Here is a 21562-nt window from a genome sequence, read left to right on the forward strand (position 1 = left end):
TAAAATACTTGAGCTTTCTGCTTAGCTGTGAACAAAGGCTTTTTCTCTTTGATTTCACATTTTGATCTTTTGTTTTTTCTCACATTTCAATTGAAAGTAACGTTGCGTTGCTACGTATGTAGGTAGACTCTTGGGCAATATTCCTACTTAATTTCTTAGATAGGAAAGTCTTGCTAATTATGCTTGCTAATGCAACTCATTTCAGAGGCAAGACTTTGATACCAGCATGTGCTTTTTATGACTCGGACATGAACCTTTAAGCTGTGGTGGTTGTATGCATAGTTGGTATATTGGCACACAGCCAACTGCTTCTGCAGGTTTGTTTGGCAAATCACCTAGAGGTGATTGGATTAAAATAAGGGCCTAGTTTCGTGGAAATGTTGCTGGGAGAGGGAGAACTTTAAGGCTGTGCTATTTCAGGGCATGTAAGTAAGCTCACACCTTAAACAGCATCAGTTAATTGGGTCCTGCATCAACTACAGTTACTTAAGTATCTTTTATATCCTGAACTGTAAGTGTAGTGATGACTAGAGTAGTGAGAAATAAGACATTTTGAAAATTAAACAGCATTTTTATTATGATTATTCTGTCAAGGCTTGATAGACTGAGCAATTAGAAGAAATATTTTAAGTCAGTTACATAATTCCAGTTAAAAATATGAGAATTACTCCTACAAATACTTATTTTGACTCTGCAAGTAATGTAAAGGACCTGTATTACACCAAGAGTTCTACTTCTATAAGCCATCTGAGCTGGGCAGTTTTCAACTGCATTTCTCACTGTGCAGCATTAGAACTTCATAAAAGGAACTTGGAGCGGTGTTTCTGTTGCACGTTTCAGGGCCAATGCGTAAGTATAAACTCTGGCATCCACTGCAATATGCTCTTCTGCTACTAGTTCTGCCAAAAAAAAGATTATGAAGTGCTGTTAAAACTTCCCCTTTCCATAAATCTAATTAAATCCATTACTAAAACGAAGATGCATAGCATTCCAGAAAGCAATTCTTTATGCTAACACCTAATGCTATAACCAGTTCTGTTACCTGGCCAAGTCTCTCTCAGCTTTTTGTTTAAGATTTAGTGTTCTAGGGTGAGAGAATGTCATTGAAGAACTATGAGAAGAGAAGATAAGGGTTACTTAAAGCTTACATTAGTGCATTTAATGTGTCGGAGAGCTCTTACCATCAATTCTTTGCAGCAGGTCGTTCTTTGGAATTGAGATAACTTCCACAAATTCTAGGACAGAAGAAAAAACATGTTTAATACCTCTAACTTTGTTAAAATAAGGCAAGTCTACTTCAGTCTCATTCCTTGCAACTTAGAGGAGGAAACACTGGAGTCATGCTTATCACCATCCAAAATCTGTGAGCCTTCAGACAGCATAATTAGGCTGATTAACTGGGGGGAGTGGGGTGGGGAAGGTGACCAGCAGTCACTTAAAAAGCAGGTCTGGCAGAAAGAGATGGGGAAAGAGGAGAAACACAATGCAGCTACTATGCATAAAGGAGGAGAGCCTTTCTCAAAAGCACCTCTTCCCTTCTAAAACTAGTTAACATCATACTGTTAAAATGGAGTTTTGTTTTGCTTAACTGTATGATAATGGATTTTAGATATATTTGACTGAAGACCAAAACAGTACAGTATGTGAAGACAAAGGGTTTGTTCCTGATATTCTTGATGAATTTATGTTTTCTTGCATTTCCCCAGTGAGTCTTCTACCTGAATAAGTTGTTCTTGGGGCTTGGTCTACAGCTGCTGTGGATCTAAGTATTTTACAGGTACTGAGATGCTCGCACTGTGGGTGTTATACTTGGAGATACTGGATGTGATAATACCCAACAGGAATTTTCATGTCTAGGCCAAAACCAATGTAATGTGTGTTTGGTTAGGATCATATCAGCCCTGTATAGAACACTAACCAAGCCCAAACTGAAAACAGCTTAACTGACACATTTTCTGAGTAAAACATGCTATATAGGAAGATCACGCTTGACCTTACTGTCACTGGGAGCACAGTTACATGAGTAACATACCTCCATCATCTGTAAATAAAGAAAGAGTAAATCAAGGCTTTGAAATACACCAGAGTTTACAACTAAAACCACGAAAGCATTTTGTTACCTGACCGAGTGAAACCATAGTTACTTCCAGAGTCAAGCCACAGCTAAGAGGAAGATCTAAGCTCATAGGTGCTTAGAGCCCTCATTGATGTTTGGCACCAACACTTCTGATTCTGAATATGCCAACACCTGACAGTTAGCATCTAGGCCCCAGTGAGTTTAGGAAACAAGCATGGTTCTGCTTATCTAAGACTGCTGGATCTCATCTGAGGCATTAATTCTATTCTCTAAATCAGTAAGGATGGAAGAGAAGGATGCGGTGGAAGGGTTAGTTCCATTTAATCAATTGGTCAGTTAGTTTCTTCTCAGAATTTTTAAATGAATGGTATAAAGCTCACCAAGCTTTTGCTTAGGTCTTATATTCTTAGCATCATCTCCGTTAATGGTGACAGTCACAATGTGTGTTGTGCTGTTAGACAAACCTGGGTCCAAGCAGAGAGCTACAAATAAGAAGATTAACAGGTTATTTTTTCAGAAGCAGAAAATCAGACACCTTGACGTTTTAACAAAAACTTCCACCCAGATGTATCTGGGTACATATGGATAGAACATATATATATATATAATGTAAGTTCATGCTGCGGGAGTTTGTTTGCACATGTTCTCAAAACTGATACTTCTATAACTCCCATCTCCTCTTTTACAGGTTCCTTTTAAGACTTGTGTTTTCAGCACTTAAGGGCACAGAAAGCCCTTCCTTTCCTGCCCCCTACTTCAAAAATTAAATGCTAGCCTGTAAATTAGGCTGTAAACTGAAATTCCCCTATAGACTTCCTCAGGCAGCAATACTAAAGTTAATTCTGCCATCACCTGTCTCCATCCCTCTTGGCTCCTAGCACACAGTTGTATCCTGTAACCAAGAGCCAAGTTTAACTGTTAACAGTGACATTTACTTGAAATCATGTCTAAGTTGTTTTACCTTTCTCCCTTCTCACAAGTTTTAAGATCCTAGTTTTGCCTTTATTTTGTGTTACATAGGAAGCACTAGATTAATAGCAGCCATGTTCCAATTTACTCCAGTTTTGTTCTCCTTCTTTCCAACCTGAGTCCTGCTATCTTCTCACAGCTGAAGTGAGGGCTGTCTGCTACTCTGAGACTGCATCATGCAGTTGTTGCTTTCTCCCTGAGTGAATCCATGGAAGTTGTTCAAATCGAGTCCAGCAATTTATACCTTTACACTAAGATGCCAAATCACAGCTTGATATATTCCTTTTGTGTAAAGGATCTTAACTAACAGTAAACTTTTCCCCTATAGACATTACACTGTTGCTTTAGCCCTGTGTAACAAGGATTCCGCAGCTGACAAAGGCTCATTGATACAGCCATGGCATACAACTCTGCTAATCCGCCTGGTCAGATTTTTTCCCTTAAATTTAGTATCTGTCAAACACAGAATTAGCCTTGAATGGGAAAGCAAAAGGAAAAAAAATGCAAAGACCTGGAGTACATTCAACAACTTCCCCTATGTAGCCAGTTTCTTCCTCCAACTCTCGCAACGCAGCACTTTCTGCAGTCTCATTTTCTTCCATGAGGCCTGTGAGATAAGTATTATATGAAAACATGTTAAAAGTCAGCACTTATCCACAGTATCCATCCTGAAATCTAACCAAGCTTTACAAATGAAGTAAAGCATTCTGATTGCCCTATTTTTACAGAGGGAGGAACTTGGGCATTAGGAAGTATTCTGTTTCCTAAATTCATCACTGCTGCTGCTCCCGTCTTTGAGATGGATTACCTACAGAATCATGCTAACTTCCTAGCAGATGGCATTAATATCCTCATGAGTGAAAGAAGCCAAATTTCTTGGCTCTTGCAGAGAGGAGGAGTGAAGGGAAATGTGAGTACCAGACCACTGCAAAATCTCTCCAATCTGCTAAAATGAACTGTGTTTATTTTGTATTCTTTATTAGCAAATGTTTCTAGACAACACACTGAGCTACAGAGACCACCACTGATTTCTGATTTGAGTTACTTCATCAGGATTGACATTCCAAGCACACTTAAATTAAACTATCAGCTTTACGTGTCTGATCTTAATGTCTCTGTTACTTACCTGCAGGAAATTCCAAGCAATAGCCGCTAATTGGAGGTCTGAACTGTTTCACTAGGACAATGCAGTCATAGTGGAGAGTTCTCTGCAGGACAGCTATCACTGCTACACCTAACAGCAAGGAGGAAAGGCACAACCACATAGTATTTCAATTATATCAGGAAGTGAAGGTTTATTGCTGGCTCTGCAAAGGAACCCGAGGACTACAAAACTGAATGTTAAAATGACAAGCATCTAGATGCCTGCTCCAGAATCCCAAACTATGAATTTAATGAATTTATATGATGCGTGGCAATATATAAAAGCCTAAGATGGGACTTTCAAAAGAAAACCCCAGCAAACCAGAGGCACATGTACCAAGCACGAACGAGCCGTAGCTCACTGTAGCTAGGGACGGGCTCTGTGGCCTGCAGAGGCTGTTTGGAAGTCGTTGCATGGGACCCTCTCCAAAACTCCCTTCATGGCTAAATCATGGCCCTTGTTTGCCCAGAGGTAATCACATCCCTAGTCCCTAAAAGCAGACCCAGTCCATCAGTCTGGGGGATGCTCTGTTGCAGGGCACCCATCACATCTTTGAAATAGTTCCATTGCTCTGAAGTTAATACAAGGATCTTGGGTGAACACTCATGCCAGTAAGGTTTTGATTCTTCAGCTTTTAAGTAGCTTTTTCTTAAAGCACACTTGCTTGATTTTTAAAGCACATCACGCAAGCCCTGCTGAGCTACATGTTCTGCATTCTCCTTCACTTTTAAATATGAACACTCTGAATCTGCAGCACATTATGGCTGTCCTACCCAACTCATGAATGTATGTCAGAAGAGTTTTCACAGGAAAAAAATGCAAAAGAAAACAAAGAAAATCACTGGTGCCTTACCATCAGCTGAAATGCCCTTTTTCTTGCTAGCACGCTTTACAGTTTCCCAAGTTCTGTTCAACATGAAGAAAAGGCAAAATTGTTACATTAAAAGAAACAATATACATTTTGTTTGTAAAAGTCTGCTTCTGCCCTTGTTACGTTCATTTAAAAGCAAAATAGACTATCATACAGTAAGGTCCCAAAAGAGAGTAGCTGCTCTTAATCAAGCTCTGTCCTATATCAGCACTTCGAAGTGTCTATAATGTAATTTTGTTTTACCTACTTAAGGAAGGAAGGAGAGAACAGACAGCTACTGATTTTCCCTTAATGTTAAACAGACAAAAATGATCATTACAGAGCAGGCAAGTCTTATGAAAGTGATCCTGGAAAAGTGCAAAATAAAGCAAGTTATATTGCACTTGTCAGACTTTGTCAGGCAGTTTTGTTTTGAAAGGTAACAAACCCATATGCATTTTATTTTATATTAAAGCCTATAAAACAATTGGACAGGCCTAATAACATACAAGAGCACAGTAACTTGTCAGCAGTATGCAAGGTCTTGCACTGTCAACAGGGAAAAAGGAGCCCTTAATGAAGAACCAGAAAAGTCAAAGAAAGGATTCTGTGATCACTGTAGTCTATTTGTATAGCTAGAGCTTATTTCAACAGCATCCTCACAATGTGCCCAAAAGGATTTAGAGGCCAAATTTGATCCCCCACACTAACACGTCCGCTAGAGTAAGACTCTTTCTTTGAACAGCATGAACTATAAAGGAATTGCACAGTGGATGAATCTTGTGTTGAATAATAGGTTTGTAGTGCTCACACTCTCTAGCCTATGGCTGTTTTGTAAAATTAGGCACATTACAGGAATCTGAAACATCAGAGAGGCAATTACCTGGTTTTACCAAAGGCATCAACATAAGTTGTTTCTTCAAGCTTCACCCATTTTTTTTCAACAATTACCTAAAAAACAGAATCGTTTGTTAAATAAACTCCAAGATTAATCCCTAAGAGATGGGGGGGAGGGAAGAGAGAGACAAAACAACATTTTCTTATTCTCTTGAAGACAGAAAATCTGCAGAAACCTGTAACAACGTTCTTGTAGTCAATAGGAAAGAGCATTTACTCCAAGCTCTTGAATAGGAATGGAAAATAATCCCAATAACTTTAACATGACTTTTATAACCAAGTTATGCATTCAGTAGAGTTTTATGTGCAGAGAAGTCCTAGCCCTCATCTTTTTAGAACGAGTTTGCAGAGGTCAAGCTTCAGCTGAAAAGGGAAAAGGGGCACTGTGTTGTGCTGGCTTTAGCCATGCTGGTGATTGTGAGTGCCCAGTTAGCACTAGTTACGCCCAGAGAGGACAGCATAATAGCTAAGCATGTAATACTGAAAACTAAATTATTTGGAAACTTTCTTTGCGATGATCCCCGACTGTAGCTGGAGTCAATGTTGTCATCTGTAACTAGGTGCAGTGACACATACCCGTCCCTCTGAGAGCTGGGACCTGCCCTTCTGAGAGCTACCAGCTGAGTGCCTGGCATATTGTTTTTAGGAGAATGTCTTTTCTAAGCCAAGTGAGTTATTTGCCCAGCAGGGTTTCCCCAGCTTTTATGCAAATCCATATAAAGGGAGAAAACTAGATAGCCTGCAACCTATTTCATTTAGTGTAACTTGTATTTTAAGTTATATGTGTAAATTAGACTTTGCTACAAATGTAGGCAAACACAAGGCTCCTCTCTAGAATTACGTATCAAGTTAACAGTAGGTCTGGCCACAGAAATCATAATTAATTAATATGATGACAAAACGGCTTGCTATTGCCTAATGACAAACACACACTGCTGACAGCAATGGAGGATGCAAAAGCAAGGAAAAGAGGATCTGAAAAAATCAGGAATTGTAGCAAAGAATGAAGGTCCAGAGGCTGAGGACTGTTCCTGTGGTTGGAATATTACAATTGTCAGCAGCAAATAGGATCAGCGCAGCCACACAGATCATGAATTTACACTGAGAGATTCACCAACTTAAAAAAAAGGAAAAAAAAGATGAAAAAAGAATGAAAAAGATATTTTTCTTTCATGGAAAGGTATTTTATATTATTTCCATGTAACAGGAATTGAAAAGGAGAGCAATGTGGTCTCAAAATAGCTTTCTAAGGGATTCAGAAATTCACAAAAATAGCTGGAAAGGAGAAGATAAATTTTACTATGTTTGTTATAAGTAAGTAAATCTGTTTGGAAGGATTCAACTATATTTGAAATAGCTTTCCATTCACTCCTAAATCATAACGAAACTAGAGTACATGAAGACCCAAAAGAGAAAGATGAAACTTATGTTCCATCTGTTGTCCAAGGAGTGGAACCTATTTACTTCAGTTAAGCAAACAAACAACACAGCCAAATGCAGACTTCAGAATTAATGATTCTTGTTAAACATCATTGCAGTGAACACAAAGGACTGGATTATTGATCGTGGCCCCATATTGTTGCAGCATTCAACCAAACTAGCAGATCATTACCCCTGTTGCCAACAGATTGTTTACTAAGCACAGAGAGGGGAATGGCTGGAATCAGAACCACGTCACTCTGTCCTCTGGAATCCTAGAGGGAAAAGAAATCTCTAAGTTGGGAAGAAATCAGACCTACTCCAAAAAAAAAAAAAAAAAAAAAAAAAAAAAAAAAGAGAGAGAGAGAGAGAGAGAATGTGGTTTTGTGTGTATAAAACATAAGGTCAAACAAAGTGTCTTGTTTTCATCAAGTATTCCTAAGTACAGCTTTTGGCCTCTACTGTCATGATTAGAATGGGGCATGTCATGGGGCAATAATTAAGGTAATATACACCATGTAGCATAAATATTTATAATGGAAGTGTTCCAGAATCCCCTAAGCTAGGTGAAACCTTTGCTACAGGGTGAGAGAACTGAAAGCTGCCAGGTTTCCCTAGAGAAAAAAGCAAACTTTGTTGTCACTCACCTCGTTGGGTGCACAATCAAATCCCCTGGAAGAAGGCACAGAAGCCTAACTTTTGCTTTGCAAAATCTCCTAATTAGGGCCTCAGGACACTTTCCAGAGCATGTTCCACCAGCCATACCCAGGTTTAGAAGGACTTTTTTTAATAGCTTTTTCTATTACTAATGGACAAAAAAAAAATCTACTTTTGCTCACAGTAGCCTGACTATGGGTTCCCAGAAGCAGGTAGAAGTAAGATTAGCAACTGTTTTCATGAAAAAAAGTACTCCAACATCAGACCATGTAGTTACTGAAGCAGTACAACACTTTCAACGTGACATGGTAAATACTCTCTTCAACCACAAAATGACTGAAAAAGCTACACTGCTTAAAAGATACGAGATTGAATTACAGTCTTTTAATGACACTGAAGAGTACAAAATTCTAAAGCAGAGAAACTAAGAGGCATTATGAGAAAAAAAGAGGATGAAATTAAGATGTAACCTGCAAAAACATGTTCTAAGGTCTTACAAGAAAATAATCTGAGAATTTTACAAAAATGAAACCCTTTACACTTGACAAATATTCACATTTAAAAACATGCAGGAGAAGAAGTCATAAGCACAACCCAACATTGTGAATCTCTTCTTCCCCCAAAAAGTTCCGGTAACTTGAAATCTAAAGAAATTAAAACACTGTTTTCATCCAAGGAAGAAAGGCTGAATAAAAGAAGTAAGATTGGTGTTAGAACTGTGTAGAACTGTTGCCAAACCTGCATTTAACACCAACGTTTAACTGAACTTCTAAACATTCAGTTAAAAGGAAAGAGAAACAAATATTAGCACTTTCAGCTGGGGTGAAATAAGCACCTAACGTACCTCAGAATTCCTTCCCTAGGACCTAATGTTTTCTAACTCAGTGAAAATAGTTTGTAAGCTCAATGTTTTTTAAAAAAACTTTGTTACCTGCTTAGTAATGACTTTAGAACAGCAATTTTCTAATTTCAAACCCTTTCAGAAAGCATCAAAAAAAGGTACAACCATAAATATGAAGGCAACTGTTTGCAATTCCTCTTAAAAAAATGGCAACTGTAGGCTCAGTTTCAGGACCCACCCAGTTCTGTAGTCTCTCTGAGGTAGCAGCATTATTTCTAAACATTGAGAGAGCCAGAACAGACAACTCAAGAAACAGCTGTAAAATGAGTGATGCATAGCAGAAGTTTTCAATAACTCAATACCATAGACTTCTCTCCCCGCGTTGATAACTTGTATGATTATTTTACAGAGAATTACAATCCTTCATCTGCCAGTCACTGTTTTTAACTGTACGATCAACATGAAGAAATGTTTTGTCCAAATACACTTTACAAACATACACCACCACCATTTTCTTACTCTGCATTCACAAACATTCTGGACAGTCGTAAATAATTGTTATTTAACAATAAAATGAATCAAAACTAAGTATGTTATACCTCTTCTTTGAGGATGGATTGTCTAGCCGTTCTTGGAGCTTCCATGGATGTCTCAGCTGCCATTTTCAGAGATGTCAGGCTTTCCCCCTCCTGTACAAAGTCCAGACTACTATGAAAAAAAGTCAATATTTGCTTTCCAAGTAAAGTTAAAAGGTTCATTTTGCATTCTAAATTAACAAATCAGGTTTGCTGAAGAAACTTCAGGACAGGTGACGGCAAGTGCAATTCACATTAAGAGGCAAATAACTAAGCGGAAGTTTGGGGCAAATCCCTGGCTTAGGTAATTGGTAATATTCCTATCAGCTGCAGAGTTACAGAGTAGCTATCCTAGCTGAAGATACCCTCCTCAAGTGTTCCAAGGTCAGGTGTGGTCAGACGCACACAGGGACAAAGTTGTTCCGTTTTAGTCAAAATATTTCATTCTGATCCCAGTGAAGCTCTCTGTCAACTGAACATTACTGCCACTGGACTAAACATAGCACTGGGGAAGTGGAAAAAAATTTGAGCCAGAAAGACTGCCTGACTAAAAACTGACCACTGTTGAAAAGGACCCAGAACCTCTGCCACCAGGCACACATCACAAACATGTTTGTAAGTGACCCCATCCATCCCCCAAGAGACAAAGTCAAAAAAGGCACCTGTATGTTGCAAGTCAAGGTGGCACGTGGACTTAGTGTGATCAGAGCATGTCAATCTCTCGTGTTAGAAGTGATGTGGCTATCACAGTGAAAACAACAGCCGGATGTATGCCCCAAGCAAGGCTCCAGTCCAGGGCTCAACACCTCAGCGTGAATCCTAAGGCTCCCTGTGAAGATAAGATTGTCCACTCACTCCATTACCCCGTTTTAGCCGAAATGCACATTGGGCAGGAGAACAACACGATGCCTTGGATGTTCGCCATGAATCCACAAATCACCTGTGAGCTCAGCAATGAGTCCCTGTCTCACTGCAGAGCTACTGGGCACTTTCAGCACAGAGGCTGTTATTCCAGGGAAACTCATCTTTAACTTGTAATATTGAAGTGCTGAAAATCAGTGTGAATTGTAAGGAGAAAGACAGTGTAAAGAAGCAAACCAGTTTAAACACCAAGAGAGATGACATGATCTTAGAGATTTTTGTCATTCTTAGAGGTGATTTAAGGTTATGAACTTTTCATAAAGTCAACAAAAATCTTTTCATTGACTTCAGCTAGAGTTTAATAAAGCTCTCTGGGGTCTCTAGCAATGCACAGTATTGGAAGAGCAAGTAATTTTAGCACTTTTATCTTTTGATGACTTCATCTTTATTCTTCTCTCATAATATCGATTGCATATTTTTGAAACACAAAGAGCATGCAGCTACTCAGTTTTCTTAAATATAAGATTTAAATTTAACTCTACAAAATAGTTTAAAGAAATAAAAAAGGACAAAATATTTTTGGTTAAAATAGTAACAGCAGGAATCAAACTAAAATATAAGTCCAGTTCTTCAGGATGGACCAGAGCAAGCTCTTTCTTAAAATCAAAAGACAGCCTTGCTGGATGAAGCACTTCATAGTGATCAAACTTCAAGTTGTCCTTATGTAGCATTAAATCTGAAAAAGAACTCTGACTTATTAAATCAATCCTTTTATTTCAGAACTATTTCCTAAAGCAATAAAGCTCCATCTTAAAACTAGATAGGTTTACTACCTACCTACCTTACTACTAGTCTTACAAAAAGTGGTTCCAAAATATTACTTGCTTGTATCTTCCAATTTCTAGCCTGTGTTAGTTCACAATTAGCTTTTAAGCATTTGTTCTTGAGCTAGCACTGTCTCATATTCTCTTCACTGGGATTTAAGAGATGTAGTTGAACATTGGTCATGGTATCTTTCTGTGACTCTAAAATACAAGATGAAACTTTGCACTAAACCTATGCAAAACAGTACCCCAGTATACCAGTTCCAAGAGGTTCCCGGTCATCCAGAGGGAAGAGTCAAAGTAGGCTGGATGCCCTGAGCATCCAACTATAAAGCTCTCACATACCCTACCACCAAAACCCACGGGCTTTTCAGTCCCGTTTACTTATGTTCGGACAGAACGGTAGCCTTTTTGCATGACAATATATACGTATCAAGAGAGTAGACAGTGAACTATATCCGTCTCAAACTTTTTTTGGCCAGGCTAAATAAGTTTTCCTCTTTTAGTTTCCTCTCACAGGAAATCCCACTCCATTGATCATATTAATCTTTCTGTACCAGAAGATCTTTCTCAAAGATGGATCATCTTTGAGATGTACCAGAATTGTACCCAAAACCCCGTAAGGAGTTTTATTAATGCTTTGTAGAACAGTATTAATACTTTCTTATATCAAGTACAAATACATCCTAGGACTTCCTCTCATGACAGAAGTCCTTTTCAACATAGCTTGTTCTCATCTGCGGGAGACAGACTCCAGATAGTTTACCATGAAAAACACAAAAAATTAGTGAAAACAGCTTCACTGTTTTGAATTACTACCACAACTTAAAACAGGTGAAAATGAGGCAAACCCCTCTATTTCAGCTTATGTACTTTTGATCTTCTCCACTAGTGGGTGCAATAACTCTATGAGTGACATTTTAAAAAGTTCTCCCAAAAAAGTTATTTTCCCATATTCAGTTGACCGTACAAAGTGAGAATTCACGTTACCACAAAGCTGAAGTATGATTTGGGTAATTGAAGGCTGCAGTTCTGGCACTCAAATCAGTCATACCGTCAAGAGTAGCAAAACAATTCAAATTTCATAAACAAAATTAGCTGCTACTGAACATTAAACCAAAAGCTGCCATGAAAAAAAAATGTATGTTAGGTTTCAGAATAGGCATTATCCTACAGTCCTCAGATGGGCAGCTTCTTTTATCCCATAAAACTAGCATGGTATCATTTGAAAGAAAATCATAAAAAGCTACCAGGGCAGCCTGGGAACTCGATTACTTGATCCACAACTAGATGAACGCCATGAATGTAACTTCTTAATAGTTATCAGTGCAATTTTAAGAATATGCCAAAATACCCATGTTTATCAACCTTCTTAGTGTGAATCCATAGTACTTGTATTCTAAATTATGAAAACCTATTTGGCCTGATGGCCTTCTCTGATGGCTTTCAGGGCAAATATTATGGGTATAGTAGGACATGACCAACAAATCACGCTACCTGTTCCGTTTACCTCTTGTGGGGCCAAATTCAGACCTGAATACCCTATTCACAGGGTATAACTTTACCCTTGTTGTTTATTCTCTTACTGAAAGACTTCCTTTGAAGTCGTCTTCCAATCTTTTGACATCAGTTTTAAAACTACCCCTCCCAGAAGCTAAAATCTGAAGCCAGCCGAGGCCTACGAGTCTGCTTGCGGAACAGCCACGCTGCCGGCGCTTTACGTTAACCTGCGAAAGTCGCACTCGACGGATCAGCTTTTCTACAGCACTTCTCAGAAGGTTTGATCCGATCCAAGCTACATATGCCCGTTGACACCAACAAGTTTTAACCGAAACTCAGCCACGGTGTCCAGCGACAAGCTCAAGAAAAAACAAAATAAGACGCGTTAATATCTGAGGGTCTCTTCCGAGGGACGTGCCAAGGGCCCCTGTCAGCTCTGGTTATGCACGGTTTACCCGACGGCTCAAGATAAACGGGAAGGGCGGAGAGACGCGGAGGGAAAGGCGAGGCAGCGGCACAAGCCCCGCGCTCCGGGTGCCGCCCGCGGGGCGCCCGGCCCCGCCCGGCCCGGCCCGGCCCCCCCGGGATACGGGCGCACACGTACGAGGCCGCGACAGGGCCCGGCCGCCGCGGGCCGGTGCGAGCCGCAGCCCGGCGGCGCGGGAGCCCTCGGGAGCGCGGCGGCGAGGAGCGGGCGCGGCGGCGGCGGCGGCGGCGGCTGTCGCCCGGCCGGGCCGAGGCGCACCGGGCGGCGGCGGCGGCGGCGGCGGCCGAGGCGGGGCGGCGGCGGCGGCGGCGGCGGCGGCGGCGGCCGGGTGCGTCGCCGCTGCCGGTCCGGGTGCGCCGCGGGCTGCGGGGGAGGTTCCGGGCGTAGCGGGCGCTTCCGGGAGCGGCGGGGCGAGCCGGGCCGAGCCGAGCCGAACCGGGCCGGGCCGAGGGAGAGGATGAAGAAGGAGCAGGTGCTGCACTGCCAGTTCTCCGTGTGGTACCCGCTCTTCCGGGCCGTCACCATCCGCAGGTGAGGGCGCCTGGGCCGGCTGCGCGGGTCGCGCTGTGGGGCTGGGTTGGGCCGGGCCTGGCCCGGTCCAGTTGGCGGCAGGTGGGAACAGCCTGTGGGGCGGGACGGGGCTGGGTGGGTTGGAGGTGTGTGGGGGGCTGCCGAGGGGAAGCTTGTGGGGCTGGGTTGGAGGTGGGGTAGTGTGGGGGGGGGCTGTGGGGGAGCGTGTAGAAGTGGGGAGTGTGGGGCTGGGTTGGAGGTCGGGGGCTGTGTGTGGGGCTGTGGGGGAGCGTGTAGAAGTGGGGGGTGTGGGGGGCTGGGCTGGAGGTGGGGGAGTGTGTGTGGGGCTGTGGGGGAGCATGTAGAAGTGGGGAGTGTGGGGGGCTGGGTTGGAGGTGGGGGAGTGTGGGGGGGCTGTGGGGGAGCGTGTAGAAATGGGGGGTGCGGGGCTGGGTTGGAGGTGGGGGAGTGTGGGGGGGGCTGTGGGGGAGCGTGTAGAAATGGGGAGTGTGGGGCTGGGTTGGAGGTGGGGGAGTGTGGGGGGGCTGTGGGGGAGCATGTAGAAGTGGGGAGTGTGGGGCTGGGTTGGAGGTCGGGGGGTGTGTGTGGGGCTGTGGGGGAGCGTGTAGAAGTGGGGAGTGTGGGGCTGGGTTGGAGGTGGGTGGGTGTGTGTGGGGCTGTGGGGGAGCATGTAGAAGTGGGGGGTGTGGGGCTGGGTTGGAGGTCGGGGGGTGTGGAGGGGCTGTGGGGGAGCGTGTAGAAGTGGGGAGTGTGGGGCTGGGTTGGAGGTCGGGGGGTGTGTGTGGGGCTGTGGGGGAGCATGTAGAAGTGGGGGGTGTGGGGCTGGGTTGGAGGTGGGTGGGTGTGTGTGGGGCTGTGGGGGAGCATGTAGAAGTGGGGGGTGTGGGGCTGGGTTGGAGGTCGGGGGGTGTGGAGGGGCTGTGGGGGAGCGTGTAGAAGTGGGGAGTGTGTGGGGCTGTGGGGGAGCATGTAGAAGTGGGGGGTGTGTGGGGCTGGGCTGGAGGTGGGGGAGTGTGTGTGAGGCTGTGGGGGAGCATGTAGAAGTGGGGGGTGTGGGGCTGGGTTGGAGGTGGGTGGGTGTGTGTGGGGCTGTGGGGGAGCATGTAGAAGTGGGGGGTGTGGGGCTGGGTTGGAGGTGGGTGGGTGTGTGTGGGGCTGTGGGGGAGCGTGTAGAAGTGGGGGGTGTGGGGCTGGGTTGGAGGTGGGTGGGTGTGTGTGGGGCTGTGGGGGAGCATGTAGAAGTGGGGGGTGTGGGGCTGGGTTGGAGGTGGGTGGGTGTGTGGGGGGCTGTGGGGGAGCGTGTAGAAGTGGGGGGTGTGGGGCTGGGTTGGAGGTGGGTGGGTGTGTGGGGGGCTGTGGGAGGCAGTGTTGGGGCTGGGCTGGGGGTGAGGGGAGTGAAGCGGCTGAGGGGAGCGTGTGGGGCTGGGAGGCGTGTGGGGCTCCTCTCCCCTCCCCTCCCCTCCACCGCCGTGGGGACCAAGCCGACAGCTGGAGGCCCCTGGGGCTGGGACCTCGCAGATCCTCCGCACGCAGCTGCTCCGGGCAGCCCTGGCTGTCGGCAAACCCCAGGGAACTCTGCGTCGTCCTGGTCCTGGTCCTGGCAGGACCCCGCACGGGGCTGGAGCTGACTAACCGTCCGTCTGAAACGTGGGGCCCCTTTGGTTGCCCAGAGAAACTGAGGCTGAAAGCTCCCAAAGTAGCTGACTTCGTGTTTGTGTATATTCCTGGAAACCGCAGATACTGCTGCAGTATCTGAGGTGCTGCTGCCGGTCAAATACCGATTAGGATAGCGCAGAACTACTGGTAACTTGGGAAAGCTAAATTCAATAAAGTGGCGCTGGTGCATCAAAAAAGCTGTAAGGTCAGGCGTTTGGTAACAAAAGTATTTGTTTCTTAAAGGTTTTTAGTATTTAAAACATGCATGTTTTTGGCCAATTCAGTGATACTCATCTGTGTATTTTTTTTTTTTTTAAAAAAAAAACATTCGGTTGGTACAGGGAAATCTAGTTTTGTTTCTGAGAAGCCAAGCCTTAGTTTTGAACTAAGTCTTGTTCCCCACCTCAGCCACATACACACTTTGAATTTCCTAGGGTTTTGAAGAGAAAAGAAGGCATTTGTATGCATTTCATTTAAAATTTCTGTATTTTTCTTTTTCCTCTGCTTCCCTAGGTGGGAGGGTAGAGGGAGAAAGAGTTGCTTTTTGGGAAGGGATGAGAGAGGAGAAAGTTTTCCCTGGTTTGAGAGAATAGAACGTACCATTATTGAAATGTATTCTATTAACAAATACTATTTTTTAGTCTAACTTGAAGGAATTTATTATTAAAGTTATTTTCTTGTTTGTCCAGTGTTATACTTCCCCTGCCAGAGAATGTGAAAGAATATTTGCTGGATGATGGAACTCTTGTGGTTTCCGGAAGGTAAGGAGTGTTGTTCCTACCCTCCACCCCTTCAATTATTAATACTATTTGCGTTTACTAATTTCTATAACAAATTTTGTAAATTTGGCCAGTCTGGCTGTAGTAAACCTAATATTGTGTGAACATGTGAATGGGCTATTAGTAAACACGTGGATGTGTACGTTAGCTAATATGTTAATGTTGCTAGTAGTAAGATTGGACTTGCCAGTGCCTGGTGCAAATCCTAAAATCCATGCAGTATACTCTATTCTAGACCAGCTGGAGACAGTTCTCTTAAGTTTTCTCTGCCTTTCCATGCAGAGCCTAGCTGTTTTCCAGGTTTTGGTGCAGAGCCTGCTGATTTGTGTTTGCTTGCTCTGGTACAGTTAGCTCCCATTCTATGGCTTTGCCTGTGCCCCACCACTGCTGTACTTGCAGCCTTATTCAGCAACGATATGTCATTACTGGAATTTAATTCTCAATAAGATAAAGTAAATTAAATATAAAATCTTACTGATTGAATTTGTATAATCATTTGAATACATGTAAGCTGTGCACATGACTAGGCCTGAATGTCCTATGTATGTACCTGTGCCCAGATTTTGGGATGTAGAAGGATGGAGCAGATAGATATGAGAAACAGTAGTAAGAACTGTTTGTTCATACTGTTTCAACTTCTCAAAGAACTTTGTTTTTGCTTGGAATCTCAATGTGTGGCATCCTTGTAACAAGATGTATGCAATAATCATTTTTAATGATCAGGCTCAGAAGTCGATTCACACTGTACCATTTCTTAACTAATGATTTGCCTCTCCCACAGAATACCTTATAAAAAAAGATTTTAAAATTGGAAAAAGCCTTTGTCTTTATAAGAAGTATCCAGAAAATCAGTATTGTTTTCAGAACAGTTTTGAATAAGTAATATTTTCACCTCTCTCTACTTGATTATGTAATCTCTTTAGCAACAGCTATGTAACTTGTAATTAGACTTCAGAAAAGATGAAACTGATGGTCTGAGTGTGCAGCTGTGGCTTAGGAACAATTTCTCCTGTCTTCAGTGGAATGATGGACAGCTGTATGATAGAGTTAAATGATATTTTTAAGCTGTTTCCAACTTTAAATCCCTCTTTAAGAACAGTTTTTCTGTGAACTGAGCTTTCTTAGGTAGAAACTGATGTGATCTTCCTACATTCAAGGCCAACATCAGTTTTAAACCTCAGTGAGTCAATATCTGACCTCTAAATCTCAAAAACTGAACTGATAATTTAATCCCTGTGCTAATGCATTAAGGAGCTGCACAGACTTAGCTTGCTGTAAACTGGCTTTTTACTGACATCACTGCACAGCTGTTATTTGAACTTATCCTACTTGCTACACTGACTTGCTGTGAATAAGTCTTTTTCAATAACTTGGTCTTCTACTTTTAAGATTTTTATGCTTAGTGGTGTTGGCTAGAGAACTCCAAAAATCACCTTCATGGGAATATTTACAGTCAAGTACCTTTCCCCAGACACGTTGCTACTTACAACAGCCAATCTCATATGTGCAGGAAAAGGAACTTTTCTTGAAGAAGTTAGTGACCCTGAAACCAACTTCTGTAGGCTCTGAGAACGTTCCCAAACTGAGGGATCTTTTTTTCCAAATTTTACAAATTTGTGCTTGGAAAAGGAGTGGGCAAGGGGAGCATAATACAAGCTGAACTCATAAAGAATGCTGCTTAATTCATGCTATCGTGAGAGTACAGTAAACATTAGGAGAGTATGATGAGTAGAGTGTTGAAGAAACTTGAATTATGGTGCTTTTGGAACAGAAAGTGATCTCCTAATTGGAAGGAAGCAACACAAGAATAGGGCCCCAAGTCTAATGCCAGGGAGTTTTATCTTATTCTTTACTGATACTTGCTCTGATTCCTCTGCCAGGTGTTGTGAGGCTTAATTTACTTACAAGAGCATTTTGAGATCAATAGCTGATATGTACTGTAGAATCACTATGTACATGGTCAAGTCAGGCTCCAGTACTCAAAGTTCTCCTCTTCCCTCTCCTGCCCCTTCGTTTTTTGTTTTAGAGAAGATCCACCAACTCATTCCCAAGAGGGGAGTGATGATGAAGCAGAGGAAATACAGGTCAGTGCACATCAAGTTACATTTTTGCAATCTATTGGGAAGTACATCAATATTTAACCACTTTGGTATAGTCCACAGGGAGGATAGTGCTTCACAAAAATAATAATGACATGGTATTTGCCTTGAAAATCTTACAAACATGTTTGTGTATACAGTGATATGAGGGAAGATTTGAAATGTTTTTATGCTCTCTCACGCAAAACTTTTTTAAAAAAAAGTCTTTGTTATTGTAATGGTTATAATGAGTAGGCAATATTTAAGATCTAGGAATTGAAATTAACACTGTTTCAGGCCCCCAAAAATCAGAAGTGGATTTTAAGGAGTTATTTCAAGGAGCAGGGGAAGTCTCTGAGACCATAATAGATCAGAGCGGTAACCCAGAAGAAAAATCCTGAGAAATGTTGTGAGCACAAGATGACAGAACGTATAAAAAGAAAGTGAAAAAGGAATACAGGTGAAACTACTGAATCCCGAGTCTAAGGTCGGAAATGCTGGAGCTGGAGAGAAGCTTTAGACAGGCAAGAATGCATCATTCTGAAATGTTCATGTTTCTGATGTATTTTGATTGTGATTAATATAGGTGCTGAACCCAAGCATTGATGCTATTTTGTAGTTTCCAGAGGATGTGTTATGTCTTTTTTTCATGTACAGAATACATAATTTTTCCTTTCTTAATTTACAGCTATAGTAATTGCAGGATGATGATTTTATGTTACAGAACCCTCCAGGCCAGTGATTTGGTCTGCATGTTGTAGGAAGCTGTATAGGTTCTGATGTTCTCATAATTTCAAAAGATGTTACAAACCAGTGACCTTTGGTTTGTTTTTATTTTTAACAGTGGTCAGATGATGAGAATACCACAACGCTTAAGGTAAAGTGCTCTGGAAGCCAAACATGTAGGTTTGTCAGCAGTGTTCATTCTGCAGCCTTCTGATAAAAGCTCATTGCTAGAGGTAGAGATAACCATTGTTGTAATTAACATTTTCCAGACCATCTACACGGATGGCATTGTAGATGTCAATAACTTTAAAAAATGTTTGAATGGCTTAATTCTATTTAACTAAAAATAAAATACTTTTTTTCTTCATCCCCAAGAATCACATACTACTTAGACTACAAGAAAGGAACTGAAGTGTGGCACTAAAAGTAGCTGTCCTTCATTCTCACCACTTTGAATGTCTCCCAATTGCTTCATCAGACTGAATGCAAAATAAGTGAAGCCCTTTCAGCTCAATTTTCCTAGCTCTTTGTTTACATTTTTGCCATTATTTCTTCCTAAGTTCCTTTCTATCATCTTTTTCCCTTTTCTTGTCGTCTTGTTTTCCTTGTGTTGTTCCCCTGTTTTATGCTTACAGTATTTGTTTCAGTGTTTATTGTATTTTTTATAAGTCATAGTCTTCCAGTATATCCCATTTATTTCCAATGTGTCCTCTCTTATCTAATTCTTCAATGCAATCTGTTATGATCCGAATCATAATGGGTATGAATCAGATTTCCTTGATCTATTTTTTACATCTTTTCTGAAACTTACTATTACCTGTCATCATCAGAATTCATAGTTTTGTACCATTTGTCTGCCATTGATACTAATACTTGTCGTATTAGCTTCCTGATGTTCCACGTAACATTGATTAATTCACATTGAATTAGGAGCAATATAAACACTATCTCCTGCTTTGAGTTGCATGTATGCCAACACAGAATTTGCAGCATAGATCTCAATACTAATACATGTTAACATTACACATTCTAACAACTTCAATTCAGATGCCTAAGATTTGATAGAATAGATGCCTGAGATTGTAAGTTATTCAAAATAAGGATTGTGGTATGCATATTATTTTTTTGAAAAAAGTCGCATGTTGTTATGTTGCCGAAGAAACAACACCAGACTTTTTGAATTGGGTTTCATAATTGTGTATAAAAAAAAAATAGGAGAAAAACATAATTAAGAAGTATGATATCCACTGGAAAGGTATAGGCCAAGTGATTTCAGTTTAACTAGGTAAAATGTGTCCAGTATGTGGATTGCAATTTTGCAGTTAATGTATACGGTTTCTTGACTGGAGCTGTAATTGCAAGAGTCTGTCTTAAAAATTGAGCAGTAGTTGAGCAGATTTTTGACAAAGAGTAAATGTTTAAGCATTGCTAGCTAAAGCTGCAGAAAGTAAGAACCGGTCTGCATCATGAGCCAATGGTTTGGATAGTGCTTCCTAGGATATGCTATTAAACTGGTTTCATTGTGTAACTTCTTGGTGGCTTATTCCACTGAGCTCAGTGGAGGTTTTTGTTCATCAAAATTGAAAATTTGAAAATGGTTAATTATGGGAGTGGTATGTGCCTGTGGCTGTTCCCTGTGAAAACATATCTACACTTAGTCAAATAAGAGACTCTAGAAATGGAGCTTCACAATGTGCTCTCTGTGTTTTAAAGTCAATAAATGATTTCCCTGAAGACTCCATCCATGGCAAATGTGCTTTCTCTACTCAAAAACTTTCTCTGAGGCCAGGAAGTGAATGGGAATAGCTTTTTGTGCTTTTAGGTGTTTCTCTGTTACCACTTTGGTAGTGAGGAGCGAATGAAGAAGCAGCGTAGAGTGTAGAAGAGTGGGGAGCTGCACCTGGAGTAACGTCAAAATATAAGAATGGGTCAACCTGCTATGTGGTGAACAGGGAGACGCTGGGGAGCATAACGTGATGAGTGGTGGGAGAGGATGGAGACTCTGCTGTTCTGCGTTCAGCCTCAATATAGGGCACTTGTGTTTTACTAACAGTAAGACAGTAAATTCTGGGTTATAATTCTCTGTTGGTTTCTTCACTCAGGGAGCAGTAAGGTGGGCTGTGATTCTGATGATTCTGATTTGATAACCCACCTAAGTCATCAGGTAGAACTTGTTTTCCCTTCCCTTCCTATATGCCCCTCCAAACCTAAAGATGAATTTAGAGTATAGAATTATAGAAAATTACATATTTTTAAAAAATACATTAATTTAGATGGTTGCAAGGTCAAGCATTTTAAATTTAGGAAATGTTAAAATTGAACTGGTTTGTGCTGCCTTAGAGCTATCCTTCTGGGCATATTTTTTCACTTGTATTAATCAAATGACATGATAGCAACATCCCTCCAGGGAGGTTTTGTACATACTAATATTGCATATATAACATGACTTCTGACTTCTGTCAAAACAAAAGAAGATTGGATCAGAATACAGGGCTGGAAGAGTTTTTCTTTCTGCAGGAATGATTTCTAGAATTGACTGAAGCTCTAAAAATAAAATCAAGTAAGAGAAGTACTTGCTCAGTTTTTCAAGTAGAATTTCCCATGGAAACTAGGTAATGCACTAAAGAATGGTTCAGAATGTATAAAGTTCAGTATAGGTCATTTAAACAAACAAAAAATACATTTTAGCGC

The 21562-nt window shown here is 41.7% G+C and overlaps 2 protein-coding genes across 6 annotated transcripts in view; one reads left to right on the plus strand and one right to left on the minus strand.

The window, feature by feature from the left end:
- Window positions 1–550: 550 nt before the first annotated feature.
- Window positions 551–13305, minus strand: NUDT5 (nudix hydrolase 5). 5 transcript variants are annotated; one of them, XM_062580821.1, is made up of 10 exons: window positions 13219–13305; window positions 10092–10258; window positions 9454–9562; window positions 5924–5991; window positions 5044–5096; window positions 4173–4280; window positions 3558–3653; window positions 2458–2559; window positions 1182–1235; window positions 551–899 (listed from the first exon to the last, which is right to left on the minus strand). In XM_062580821.1, the coding sequence occupies exons 3-10, from the start codon at window positions 9514–9516 to the stop codon at window positions 790–792; spliced, it is 654 nt and encodes a 217-aa protein (XP_062436805.1). In that variant the 5' UTR covers window positions 9517–9562; window positions 10092–10258; window positions 13219–13305; the 3' UTR covers window positions 551–789. The 5 variants fall into 5 exon arrangements, with proteins under 5 accessions (XP_062436805.1, XP_062436796.1, XP_062436814.1 ...); XM_062580812.1 differs by lacking the exon at window positions 13219–13305 and adding an exon at window positions 12842–13182 and having other exon boundaries at window positions 9454–9543; XM_062580830.1 differs by lacking the exon at window positions 13219–13305 and adding an exon at window positions 12842–13182 and having other exon boundaries at window positions 9454–9559.
- A 148-nt stretch (window positions 13306–13453) lies between these two features.
- CDC123 (cell division cycle 123) overlaps window positions 13454–21562 on the plus strand; it is a 36678-nt gene continuing 28569 nt past the window's right edge. Inside the window, exons 1-4 of the mRNA XM_062580843.1 lie at window positions 13454–13632; window positions 15978–16049; window positions 18094–18151; window positions 18990–19022. Of these exons, the coding sequence (XP_062436827.1) occupies window positions 13559–13632; window positions 15978–16049; window positions 18094–18151; window positions 18990–19022 (237 nt within the window). The 5' untranslated portion in view covers window positions 13454–13558. The remainder of the gene's footprint in view (window positions 13633–15977; window positions 16050–18093; window positions 18152–18989; window positions 19023–21562) is intronic.

This window comes from Rhea pennata, chromosome 1 (assembly GCF_028389875.1).
Source record: "Rhea pennata isolate bPtePen1 chromosome 1, bPtePen1.pri, whole genome shotgun sequence".
Classification (NCBI taxonomy): domain Eukaryota; kingdom Metazoa; phylum Chordata; class Aves; order Rheiformes; family Rheidae; genus Rhea; species Rhea pennata.

What these genes read in the sequence shown, in the direction of transcription:
- NUDT5 (XM_062580821.1), bottom strand. Translation starts at nt 9,516, where the DNA reads ATGGCAGCTGAGACATCCATGGAAGCTCCAAGAACGGCTAGACAATCC. An exon ending in AAAGGGCATTTCAGCTGATG is followed by an intron (nt 4,281 to 5,043) that starts GTAAGGCACCAG and finishes CCTTGCTGTTAG; the next exon opens with GTGTAGCAGTGATAGCTGTC. An exon ending in AGTTGTTGAATGTACTCCAG is followed by an intron (nt 2,560 to 3,557) that starts GTCTTTGCATTT and finishes TCTTATTTGTAG; the next exon opens with CTCTCTGCTTGGACCCAGGT.